This window comes from Vombatus ursinus, unplaced genomic scaffold (assembly GCF_900497805.2).
Source record: "Vombatus ursinus unplaced genomic scaffold, bare-nosed wombat genome assembly UNPS02014832.1, whole genome shotgun sequence".
In the NCBI taxonomy this organism is placed as follows: Eukaryota; Metazoa; Chordata; class Mammalia; order Diprotodontia; family Vombatidae; genus Vombatus; species Vombatus ursinus.
In genome coordinates, this window is record NW_020954610.1 from 60,214,677 (window position 1) to 60,228,143 (window position 13,467).

At 42.5% G+C, this 13,467-nt stretch overlaps 1 protein-coding gene and 1 pseudogene across 2 annotated transcripts in view; both read right to left on the bottom strand.

Moving 5' to 3' along the window:
• The window catches only part of SCNN1G (sodium channel epithelial 1 gamma subunit), a 29,668-nt gene extending 22,950 nt beyond the window's left edge, over positions 1 to 6,718 (bottom strand). Inside the window, exons 1-2 of one of the 2 annotated variants that reach the window (XM_027839057.1) lie at positions 6,587 to 6,718; positions 244 to 574 (exon numbers count right to left, since the gene is read on the bottom strand). In XM_027839057.1, coding sequence (XP_027694858.1) covers positions 244 to 560 — 317 coding nt within the window. In that variant the 5' untranslated portion in view covers positions 561 to 574; positions 6,587 to 6,718. Of the gene's footprint in view, positions 1 to 243; positions 575 to 5,972; positions 6,385 to 6,586 lie in introns of those variants that run through there. The other variant, XM_027839058.1, reaches the window with a different exon arrangement.
• A 4,374-nt stretch (positions 6,719 to 11,092) lies between these two features.
• LOC114025867 lies at positions 11,093 to 13,223 on the bottom strand (annotated as a pseudogene).
• Between the last annotated feature and the right edge of the window lie 244 nt (positions 13,224 to 13,467).

Consider the following 13,467-nt stretch of genomic DNA (forward strand, 5'->3'; position numbering starts at 1 on the left):
GTATATATAATATATATTAGTATAATAATATATAGTGTATAAAACAATATCCATTTATATGTTCCCCTCCTCACCCCAAAGAAAAAGATCAGGAAATTTCACTCTATGAACCTATATGAACTATTTTATCACAGTAACCATAGCAGATTCTACTGTAAGGAGATCCCAAGGTCTTGAGTGGAATGGCTGGTTTTTGTCACATCAAAGACCCCCTTCCCTGATCCTCATATCCCAGTCTCTTACTTGTAAGGGTTGATGTTGCAGATGGTGACAGCCGGGAAATCGAGCTTCTGGAAACGGACCTTGACGGAGACAGAGACGGTATAAAAGGAGAGGACGAGCAGGGCGCACTGCCACAAAATGAGCCCCACCGCCACCAGTGTGAATATGATCCAAATAAGCCTGCGCAGACGGCCCCGGGACACCACAATCCGCCGGCAGCCGTGGGTGTTGGTGTTCAAGCAGTACCATCTCATCAGCTCCTTGATGGAGGGAGCCTGAGGACCCGTCACAGTCAAGTTCCTTTTGATTTTGGCTTTGATCTTCTCCCCAGAATCCATGGTGAAGGTTGGGCCTGGAAAGGGGAGCAGGAAAAGGTGGGGTGGTTAGGGAAAGAAGCGCCTTCTGCCAAACCCTGACTCTTCCCGATTGTTTCTCTTGGTCTCTTCCTTGTCTCTCTTGTCCATTCTTAGGAGGAGCCTCATTCCGGGGCTAATGCCAGCCAGAGCTGAGGGATATCTTGTTCTCTTTATCTGCTGGATACTGTGCACTTAATAGTCTGGCTCCTTCTCCAGGATATTTGTTTTTGACTGTGGTCTCTGCCAAAGAGTCTTGTTTTCTTCCCTTACAGCTACCGTTCTAACCCTGTAGGGTTCCTAGAGGTTTAACTAATGAATCACTGAAAAGGACCTAGCAAAGAAAATCCACTTTGGAGTTTTCTAGTAGGGCCAGCATAGAAAAATGAATTCTTTGCAGTTATTCCTTATTAATTTGATTGGTATGGCCATAAATCTGTAAATTAATTTCAGTAGTGATGTCATTTTTTAAAATTATATTGGTCTGAACAACGAAATCTCTCTTTGATTATTTGTCTTCCATTATTTCTGTTGTTTTGTAGTTATAGTCTTATAAGCCCTGAGTGTGGGGGTAGGTTAATTTCCAATATTTTGTTATAATTATTTTGAGTGGAATTTCCTTTGCTGTTTCTTCTTGCTGATTTTGTTAGCAATATTCAGAATGGCTGGTGATTTTTGTAGGTTTATTTTACATCCAGTTACTTTATTGAAGTTATTAAAACATGAACTCTCCAAAAACAATTCCCCATGTCTTCCTATGTCTTTTACTAGACCCATTCACTTTTGTGGAGCCCTTTCAGTGACAAAGACCTTTCCTTAAATTTCCTTAAATAATTAAAAAATTATTTTGTTTTTAATTATGGATTAAAGCAAGCGTTTCCATAACATAGTAAAATAAAAAAAGATGATTGCACATCTCATTTGATGTTTACAATCCTGAAAGGTGAGAAGTGCAAATATTACCAATCCCATTTTAGAGATCATCAAACTCAGGCCCATAGGGGCTAGATGATATACCAAATCAAATTCTTTTAACTCTACTTTCTATATAAAGAAAATATCCCTCCCAAACATCCTTTTCTTCTCCACTCACAAAGTGACCACCCTAGTTCAACCTCTCATTACCTCTTGTTTAGATTATTGCTAAAGCATCTTAATTGACCTCTTTGTATCTGGTTTCTCCCCTACCCTATCCATCCTCTCTTCAGCTGCCAAAATGGTAGCAAAGATTTGACAATATCATTTCCCTGCCCAAGGTATTTCAGTGGCTTCCCTTTCCCCCAAAAGTAAAATACAAATTCTTCTGTTTGGTATTGAAAGCCATATGCAATTTTTATTCTCCCTGTCTTTCTAAACTGACCTCATCTTAATCCTTCTGCCTAAATGGAACTCATCTTCCTCATGAATGCTCTCCCCTTCAAAAGTTTCCTATTGCTGTCTAGGGCACCACCATCCTCCCAGTCATCCAGACTCCATTGGGAGCTTCTACTCACGCTTTTCTCTCACTTGCATATCTAATCTTTTGCCAAGTCCAGTCAATTTCACCTTCAAAATACCTATATGCTCCTCTGACACTGCCACCAGTACACTTCAGTCCTGGACTATTTCAATAGCATGCGGATAGGTTTCTCTGCCTCAAGTCTCTCCCCATTCCAGTTCATCTCGCACTCATCTGTCAAATTAATCTTCCTAGGGGCAGCTAGGTGTCATAGTGGATAGAGTACTGGCCCTGGAGTCAGGAGGACCTGAGTTCAAATCTGGCCTCAGACATTTACTAGCTGTGTGACCCTGGGCAAGTCACTTAATACCAATTGCCTCTGAAAAAAGAAAAAAAGAAAAAAATTAATCTTCCTAAAGCACAGATCTGACCTACTTTGTTACCCTCTTAGTCAAAAAATTTTAGTGGCTCTCCATTGCCTCCTGGATCATATAAATTCCTGTTTGGTGTTTTAAGTCCTTTATAACCTCGACCCCTCACAGCTTTCCAATCTTTTTATACCTTATCCACTCCCAAGAACTCTGTGATCCAATGACACTGACCTCCTTGCTGTTCTTCACATAAGACTCTTGACTCTCACATTTTCTCTGGCTCTCCTGATGCTTGTAAATCTCTCTCCTAATCTTCCCCTCTTGGCTTCCCAGGTTCCCTTCAAGTTCTGACTAAAATTTTGCCTTTTACAGGAAACCTTTCCTAGTCCCCCTTAATCCTAGTGCCTTCCCTCTGTGGATTATCTCCAATTTATCCACTCTATAGCTTTAGCTATCTGTCTGTTGTTTGCCCCATTAAACCGTGACCTCTTTGAGGGCAGGGAACTTTGTTTTGCCTTTCTTTGTAATCCTTAGGCTTGGCACAGTGCCAGGCACATAGTAGGTGTTTAATAAATGCTTGTTGATCAACAAACTGACCTACATGCTATTCCTTCTCCTGAATCCCTCTCTTTGCACAGACTGTCCAACATTCCTGAAATGCTCTTGCCTCCTCATCTTTGTCTCACGGAACTCATGGAGCCCTTGAAAGCACAGTTCAGTTGCTTTTTATACAAGGCACTCCCTGATGGATTTCCAACTCCCCTCCCCAGGTGTTGTGTTCCTCTGCCCTTACTGGATATTATTTTGTATTTACTTTGTATGGATTTTGTATTTACTTCTCTGTATATTTATTGTTTTTCACCAGGAGAAGGTAAACTCCTTGAAGGCAAATGCAGGGCAAGTTCTCCAGTCTTAGTCCTCAGATGTTGCCTGGCATACAATAGACAATTAATAAAGGTTTGTAGAATTGAACTGAAGCTGGGATTTGAACCCAGATCTTCTGACTCCAAGTGACTGTTAGGTGCTACCCATTCTCCACTCCCTACCTCTTTAGCACTGACAGTCAAACAAGGGGCACCAGGAGGAGGAAGTAAAGGGGAAAGATCTGGATGATCCGTAATAGAATAGTCAACCCTTAGATAACTATACAGATATGCGCATTAATATGTGCAACAAAATAGGTTAGCCATATAGTAGTGGAAAAGGCAATGGATTTGGAGTCAAAAGAGCTTGAGGCAAATGTCCTTTCTGCCATTAACTGGCTATGTGATCTTGGGTGAGTAACAACCTCTCTGGGCTTTAGTTCTGTCATCTGTAAAATAAAGGGGTTAGACTAGATGAGATATGAGGTCAATTCTAACACTAAGTCTACAATCTTGTGATCTCTGTGGCCCCTTCTATATGGCATTCCTTTATCATCCACACAGTGGATTTTAATGCTATGGGCTTCCATGAGCAAGAGGAGGGAGAGTATAGGGACTTGGATGTGGCAAGGATTGGTACCCTGTACCCTGGACAATTGTTCTGATTTGCTTGTGTCTAGGTGGTGCAATGGATAGAGTGCCAGGGCTGGAGTCAGGAAGACTCATCTTCCTGAGTTAAAATCTGGCCTCAGACACTTACTAGCTGTGTGACCCTAGACAAGTCACTTAACCCCACTTGCCAAAGTTCCTCATCTGTAAAATGAGCTGGAGAAGGAAATGGCAAAGCACTTCAGTATCTTTGCCAAGAATACTCCAAATGGGGTCAAGAAGAGTCAGAGCTGACTGAAAAACAACTGAACAATAACAAGGTCTTTGCCCAGGAAACTGGATTTCAGGCTTCTCCTTTTCTCCACTACAGCATTTCCTCTATCCTAGACCCCTAAGCCACCCAAATGACACTCATCAGCAAGGGTGAGGGTATGAGTCAGTATGGTATAGCGGAAACAATGGATTTGGAGTCTGAAGATCTGGGATTGACCAGGGAAAGGAAAACAAATCATCTGGTGTTTGGAAGAAAAGAATCAGTGACATATTGGATGCCAAATAGCTCCAGCTCACCCCACAGGTACCTGGGGCTCTGTCTCCTTATTCTGACCCTCTCAACCCCCATCTCAGAGGAACTATTTCTATACTTCCACTGTAACAACTTTTTTAAAAGACCCAATCTGCAAAAATCCTGATGGATTCCTGGGATGAAAAAATAAAATATATTCTTTAAAGTTTTAAATCTTTTATTTTTTAGACTAATAAGAGGTAATCAGAAATAAATGATTTTGATTACTTGTTGGAAACTTTCACCAAGAACACACCCTCTCCTAGCCTAAGGAGAGACAGGGCCTTTTTGCTATTGAGTGCTTTGCAAGGTTGGTGAAGAATAAATTTGGTTTCCTTTGATTTGTTAAGAAAATATATTGTCAGTGTGACACCCTGAGAACAGCCCTGTGGAAGTGACCTAAGCCCTGCAACAGAGATTGAGACTAAAGCCTCAAGGAGGTAGTGTGTCATTTATCCTATGTACAATAAATTTTGTAATCACAATAAAATATGTCTGTTAAATCTATGATTTTGGAGGTCAGACTTCAATAATCTATCTGCTGCTACTATTTCTGATTCTTTCAATGCTCACAATTTCTTTCCTTAAAAGGGATTTTTTTTGGGAGGATACTTCTTTGATAACTAAGTCCATAAGAAACCGAAATCTTATCCCTTCCCTTCCCAGCCATGAACAGTCGTTAACTTTCAATACAGAATGAGGTTGAGAGCTGGAAGGGACCTCAGAAGTCATCTAGTTCAGTCTTTTCACTTGTACAAAAGCAGAAACTGAGGCCCAGAAAGAGCAATTTGGCTAACATTACACAGGCAATAAATAGCAAAGCTAGGTTTCTAACCCTGGTCTGCTGACTCTGTAGCCAGTGGTCTTTTCATATCTTCCCTGTTGGTTTCCCTTTCCTATCCAGCCTGGACCCCAGTCTGATACTTTTATCTTTCACTATTTATCACCCTAGGATCCCTAGCCATCCCTCCCAATACCCTATCTGAAAATTTTCATATCTAGGAAACTTCCACCATGTGCTTTCTTAATTTCTTCTCTCCTGCTTTCCAGCTGTTGAGCGCTGATGATACAGATGAAACTGATGATACAGATTTGATTTCATTCTCTGTAAATTTACTGTGCATAACCTCAGGCTCACTGGCTCACTGTTCAACCATCCATCTAGTCTACCCTTATCTATTACTACTTTTTCCCTCCATCCCCCAACTGTCTCATCACTTCCCATACTTGAGAAGATAATCCAGCCTGCTACTTCAATAAGATTTGAAGTCACTGGACAAAAGCCTTCTCCATAACCTTCCTGGAAATTTCATCAGCACCCACTCTCTCCTTCCCTCTGATGACAGAAGAGGTATTTTTAGTCGAAACTGAATCTCTCTACCTGGATCTTTGATTTCATTCTCTCCCAACTTCGCCAGGACCTTGCACTAGTGGTCACTTACAATTTAAGAATTTTTTTGAACCTGTTTTGATGTGGACAATCTTAAAGCCTTAACTTTTTTCATCCTTTCTCTTCAAGGACTGAATTATTCGACGGAAAATAAGACGTACCTGGACAAGGATGAAATTACTGAAACAGCTGGACTTTTCGCAAAGTGTCAAGGGTGGGCCATAGTTTGGTCAACGGAGTCTGTTTTTTTCAGAATTCTTGGCTTCAGAACTCAGATCCCTGAGAACACAGTCGCCCCGGGGGCCTCTCACTGCTGGAATGTAGCTGCTATGGGGATCTGAGCTGGGAGACTCTGGGCTCTTCCGTGCGTCAAGAGTGTTCACTCTTTTCTGACTCTGAGCACTCACTAAGTCAAGGCTACAGGGATAATTTGCTTATAAGCCATCCCAGCGTAGCGGGCAGGGGAGGCTTGGTCCTGATTCTATGGTTGGTCCTGGTTTTGCCCCTGCTTCAGGCTGGAAGCAGCTCTATTTGGGTAATGCAGATGACTGGAGCCGGACGCTCAGACCCTGGCTGGGAGGGAGATCAGCTTAATCTCCCGGCTGAGAAAACTGTAGAGCAGAGAGCCAGGGAAAGCAAGCTGGACCAGCAGACCTACCGGCAGCCGGAGCCCAACTCGAAGTCCCAAACATTCGACCCAGCTTCCCAGAAATCGGTGGCGCAGAGACACCTCTAGCACACTTCTGGGGCTATTCCGTCGGGGCCTTAAACTCACCTTGGTTCTTAGCTGAAGTGAGGTCCGGTCGAGGACAGTGGCAGAGCTACCGGGCAGTGAGAAGACGTATGCGTACGGGCTGTGCTGCGCTGCGCTGCGCTCCGAGACGCACCTGGGCATCTGCAGCACCCCGGCAGTCAAAGCCTCTTGTGAGCCGGCTCCAGTCTCCTCCTCCTGCCCCTCCTCCTCGGGCTGACCTCCCAGCCCTGACACCGCCCACAGGTGTCAGTCAGGCCGACAGGACTTAGCTCCATAGCTCCCTCTGAAGCCCCACAGCCGAACTGCGCGCAGTCACAGCTCTCCCAGCTGGTGCTAGTTGCGCGTGGGACCTGACCGTAGAAAAATCGTCTATTAAAGTCCTTTGGCCACAGGCTTGGGATTCCCTCGGGCAAGGGGCAGCGCCGGCCTTTGAGGTCCCCACGGGTATCCTTGCGCCTGAGCTTCATCAGACAAACCATTTCTCATCGGAGCCCTTGATTGGAGAAGAGCCTTCTGAATCCTCCCTCTTCCGCCAATTTGAAAGGCACATTGTCTTTTACCTTGCTGCTTTTGCGGAGGAGAAACGCGGCCCTCTAGCGATCCAACTGTGTTACTGCAAGATTGCTGGCGTTTGGAAATAACGTAGACAAAGACATCCTCGAAGACCCAGCTCCTTGCCTTCATCTACCTGTCTGTGCAGTCAGGTGAAGCAAGAAGGGGGTTGTTGTTGTTGTTGTTGTTGTCCTGACTCCAGGCCCAGAGCTGAATTTAAACTCGGCCTCAGACTAGTTGCGTGACCCTGGGCAAGTCAACTCTGTTTGCCTCAGTTTCCTCACATGTAAAATGAGTTGGAGAAGGAAATGGCAAACCACTTCAGTATCTTTGTCAAGAAGGCCCCAGATGGGGTCATGAAGGCTGAACAACGACAGCTACTCATTCATCTTATTTGGTTTTAGATAGTGGTTTTAACATCCCTATTATAAGACATTTCTGGTTCCTCACTCTTTTCTAATCCAACAAGCATTTAAATCTGCCATGTGCGTGGTGTTGCCATTGACTCTGAGGGTGCAAATACAAAATGAAAGTCAGTTCCTGCGTTCAAGGAGTTTATGATTTCCGTTCCTCCTTCTGGTAAGGGTCTTTAGCAGTAGGATAAATGCAATTAGCTTTTAGTCTTATTGAACTGGAAGGTCTCTTGGGATCATCTAATACAGGGATCCACAAACTAAGGCCTGAGGGCCAAATCCCACCTGGTTTTGTATGCCCTAGACTAGGAGTCATTTTTACCTTTTAAAATTAAAATCGGGGCTATATGGTACAGTGGAAAGAACACTGAGTAGAGGGGGCTCTATGTAAAAAATCAAAAACCATTCTTAGCTCGTTTTGGCCCTGAAGCAGTAGTGAATTCTCTCATTTTACAGATGAGGAAACTGAGGCACCAAAGGCATTTACTAATTTGCCCATATCACCCAGGGGGGTGGTAGCAGAGCTAAGATACAAACTGAGGGCTCCTGAATTCTAGGTCAGTGCTCTTCCTACCACACCTCACAGCCCCTCGTTACTTATCTATCTGAATTTATTACACGCCTTGCTTGTGGGAATGTGGTTGTCTGATGAATGTGGTACGTCCCTTGTTTGTGGGTATGTGGTACCTTTTCCCCACTTCCAAAAGCTTTCTAGGTAATCTAATTTTTCTGCTCTCTTGGTTAACTTTTTCTTGAAAAGCAAAATACCAAACCATTAAAAGGTATGTGACCCTGAGCAAGTAACTTAACATCTCTGGCCCTCAGTTTCCTCATCTGTAAATTGAGGGGGTTGGACTAAATGATCTATAGGGTTTTTTTTTTTGTTTTGTTTTGTTTTAGGCAATTGGGGTTAAGTGACTTGCCCAGGGTCACACAGCTAGTAAGTGTCAAGTGTTTGGTCTGAGGACGGATTTGAAATCAGGTCTTCTGACTTCAGGGCCAGTGCTCTATCCACTGAGCCACCTAACTGCCCCTATAGGGTTTCTCCTACAGCTAGCTATTCCTTCCACATCGTGACTTATCCCATCATGGTTCTGATATATCTCAGGTAGGCATAAGAAATTAAATGGGAATTTGGGGGGAATTTTACAGAAGCTGCAGATGACCTGTGAAGGCCAGCAGATGACACAGAAAAAAAGTTTAGAAACTCAGAAATGCATAATATATATACATAACGCATAATATCAACATAGTTTATCTTTTAATAACCATAATAATTCAGACTTCTTTTCTAGTGCAAGGGATGGCCAAAATTTATTATGTGGATTTTCCAGATCACGGGGGTGCTGTACCCCTTACCCCTGCAATGTGGAAGGGATACCTGTAGTTCTAAATCTGATCCTCTCTCATCCTCTAATTTTTTTTTCCATTTAAAAAGTCTCCTTTTCAGTTTTCCCCCTATTTCTTCATGTGTTTGGCATACCTGAGCACGGTCATGGTATGGCAGGGTCAATGCCTCTAAGTTATAAAGAACTGTATCTGGCCCAACCTATCTAGGCATTCAAGAAAGGCAGATCAGGGATGTAGGAGATCGCTCTGCATTCTTACCTGTGGGATAGTAAATTTGGGAGAAAGGAGGACACTATTCACTGATAGTGGTTCTATTTCATTGAGGTTTGTGTATTCAAAGACTGATTCCAAGACAAATATTAATTAAGTACCCATTGAGTACCTCGTACAAGCTACAGAGGGAGATACAAAGTTTAGATAAGCCCCACCACCCTCCAAGAACTTACTATCTAATAGGTAGATAAAACTCATACATAGATAATTATATGCAATGCGTGATCAGTTAATTGGAGAAATGCAAAATAAGGTACTAGTAAATAGGAAGGTGGGGGTGAGGTAGCAAATAAGGTTAAGTGACTCACCCAAGGTCACACCTCTAAGTGTCTGAGGCGAGATTTGAGCTCAGGGAGATGTGTTGTCCCTGACTTCAGGCCCAGCACTCTATCCGCTGCTCCACCTTACTGCCTACCAAGGAAATACAGTTCAATATAATCTCAGCCTTCCCCCTCATTCTTTTAGGATTGTCAGTGTTTTCAAGTATGGGAAGAAAGTCAAACAAACATATCATATTACTTCTTTCTCTTCCCTCCCACATTTGGGAGTATGGATTTGGAATTCCCCTTACACTCTGGTCTATTTTTGAATCATTATGGTTTCAATTATAATAAAAGCCTGGAATAATAAGAGCTAACAATTATACAATGCCTTCCAATTATAAAGTCAAGTCAACAAACATCTATAAAGCTTCTTCTTTGTATCAGGTACTGTGCTTTGTGGACTATGGTTCATTTAAGCTTCACAATAACCCCAAGGGGTAGACAAGGCTGTTATTATTATCTCCATTTTACAAATGAGGAAACTGAGGTTCAGAGAGGTTAAGTCAATCAACCAATAGCATTTTAAAGCACCTACTATGTGCACTGTGCTAAGTGCTTTGTCCAATGCCACACAGTACTAATTGTCAGAGGCTAGGTGAAACCACCTGATTCTACCAGGACAAGTATTCTACCATTACCGTGCCTTGCTAGTTTTCTCAGGATTTTTCCATCTTTGATCGGTAGAAGCCTTAGAAGGATATGAGTCATGGAAAAACTAAGGACCCACAGAGTATCAGAAGTTGTCAGGGAAAGTCTACCTTCCAGGGTAGGACATCTAAGGCAACAATTTTATTTATCAGGTGGACGTAGGTTTTCCCACACTAGAAATTCCCTACTAGCCCTCCTGCTTTGTTATATCTAATACATCTTCTCTCCTAATTTGGACATAAAATGAGACTGCTCAGAACATGGGGACTGGGGATTTTTCAATAATTTAAAAAATTTACGAATCATCAGTATTTGAAAAAGGCATTTTCTAAAATGAAAAACAGAGGCATATTTCAGCTTCCTTACTACAAGTCTAGTCTAGTGGTATGGGACTTGAATTTGAAGTTAAGAAACTTGAGTTTGAGTGCTAGATTAGCATACTATCTGCTTACTTATTTTTTTTAACTTCCCAATAAAACTTTTTCTCTGTTAGATATACTCAGAAAAGTATTCTTAAATGGAACTCAAATTGCCCTAAACCCATCAGTCATTTGCTCTTCTCATAATGTTGAAAAGTATTAAAAAAAAAAAAGAAGTTAGCATAGCCCTTTATCTATGAAACTTGTATCTCCTCTTATAAGATATTTTTTTTACCAGCTACCCTGGAATCTGATTAATGAATTTACTGACAAATGCAGTCATCAAAATGATTTAGGCATTTGTCCTAGTAGTACATTTTTTCCCATTTACTTCTGGGAAGAAATTTTCTCTCATGAACTAATGCTACTGAATCCACAGTTTCATGGCACCAGATTTTTGGAGAGGGACACACTTAAGAGATATGGAATAGGAGAGGAAAACCAGAAAAAATTTCACAAGCCCATCCCAAAAATACTCTTAAGAGCCAAGCCACGGCAGAATGGCAATCCTAGTGCAAAGCTGAGATGGAGCAACAGTTCCTGGAGACTTTACTGTGTGTGCAATGGAGATCCTCCAAGAATAAAAGCCAGAAAGCCTAAGCAGTAACAACAGCATAAATTTATCATATGCAGTTGATATTAAATGAATGCTTCCAGTATTGGTACAGGGTCACTTGTAGGGCAGGGGGATATCTAAATTCTTGCAATGGCATCCTGACATCCTCAAACTTGTTGGCCATCAGCAGAAACTGGTTCCGGGTGAATTGCTGGACAATGAATTTGCAGAGGTCCTTCAATTCATAATAGATCTTCCTCTGTCCCAGGTCGCCCCAAGACTTTGCAGATAAAGTCTGCTGGGGGAATCCGGGTCAGAGAAATTCAAAGGGCCATTCCTGCTCTCTGGCCCTAGGGGTACATCCATTGGACCCAACTTACACAGAGTAAGCTTGCACTGGTCTACATCCAGGACCACCCTTATTAATTTTAGAGATACATGCTCAGATAAGGTTCATCTCATTCACATAGGGAACCAGCACATCAAGAAATTGAGGGAATGTGGGCTCTGGTTTTACACCATCAGTTGATCTATGTAGTAATAAGTGTGCCACCTTCAAGAGAACTGATCTACAAAGGAAGGTGTCATAAGCTGTTTCATGAGGGTATTTGGTCTCAACATATTTGATACTTGTGTTTTCATGGTTAGATGATCACCAGACAAGAGTTCTTGGTAGGATTCAGGTCACTATTTAGGATTTCATAAACCTCCAGAAGATTTAAAGCTCTTGGGAAAATTATTTCCTTCCAAATCTCTTTTGGTACGTTCTTAGTATTTATGAGAACAGGAAACAAGCTGTGGATGTTTAGCTTAGACTCCTCATAGGATTCTAGGAGAAGTCTGCAGAACTCATGAAGGTGCAAAAGATCCATCATCATGTTAGGTCCTACTAAAGGCTTCTTGGCTTTTACCAGCATCAGCAAAAAGACGGCAAAACCCTGGACTGAGAGGAGACTCTTCTACCTCTTGCAGTCATCATAGTTACAAGAGGAGTTCTCTAGATGCCATTGGTATTGCCTGATTGCTATCTTTACTAGCACTCTTTTGTCTTTCATCAGAGTCCAAACTGTGGGGAAAGCCTGCCTCAGCACCAACCGTACCTCAAAAAGCCTGGAACCCAATTGTATCAGTTATAACTGAAACCTGGTTATATCCAATCACCTTTTGCCATCTCCAACCACCATGTGACCTCATCAATCATCACCTCCATTTACTCTTTGTCCAGTGTAGAACGAACTCTTCAGTTTCCTGTTAGAAATTCTTGCTTAGTTTTCTTCTCCTGTTATTTGTTCATATATGGCAATCCCATGTTTGAGGAACTTATTATAATCAAACCTCTACTGATTCAAAAATAGAATACTAGGGGCCTGAAAGAAGAACTCTTCAACCCATAATCCCAAGTGTGGTAGGGGAGAGAAAATTGGCTATATACTTGTTTGACATTCTTCCCGTACTTGAAAACATTGACAATCCTAGAAGAATGACAGATGGTTGAGGTGGAAGGCTGAGGTTATATTGAACTGTATTTCCATTCTTGGTGGGCAACTAAGTGAAGCAGTGGATAGCGTGCTGGGCCAGAAGTCAGAGAAGACTCATCTTTCTGAGTTCAAATCTGGCCTCAGACACTTATTAGCTGTGTGACTCTGGGCAAGTCATCTAACCCCGATTGCTTCAGTTTCCTCATCTGTAAAATGGATTGTAAAAGGGAATGACAAACCACTTTAGTATCTTTGCCAAGAAAACCTCAAATGGGGTCACAAAGAGTCTAATCAGAAACGACTGAACAACAAATTTCCATTCTTATCCCCTCAAACAACAAATTAAGCCACATTTTATCTAACACTCTGTGTATCCAATCAGACATACTGTAATTGGTTGAATGCTCCCTCTGGTCTTTAGATACCTCTCCGCTAGTGAGTCAAAGAGACTGATTTGCTGGCTTCTTGAAAAGATAGACCTCAAGCCTGTAAATTTATTGTCTAAACCCCAAATATCGGAGCCCAAAATAACCTCCTGCAGCATGAGTAGTTTCTGCTCAAAGCCCTTGGCGCCCAACTTCGTGGTAGACCATACACTTCCTGTCCCCTTCTCACTGCCCAGGGCTGGGCCTTCTCTCCACTGCATTACACTAGGGGCACATGAGGGCAAGAGGGGGAAGAGAATGGGAAGGGGGAGAAGGAGTTCGAAGAAGGAGGGAAAGAGGAGGTGAAGAAGGGAGAGATGGAAGAAGAGGGAAGGGAAAGAAGGAGGAGGAGGGGGAGATAGAAGAGGGGAAGAGGAAGAAGAGGGGATAGATAGAAGGGGGAGGGAAGAAGGGGAAAGAGGAAAAGAAGAGAAAGAAGGGGAGGGGAGAAGTAAGAGGATGGGG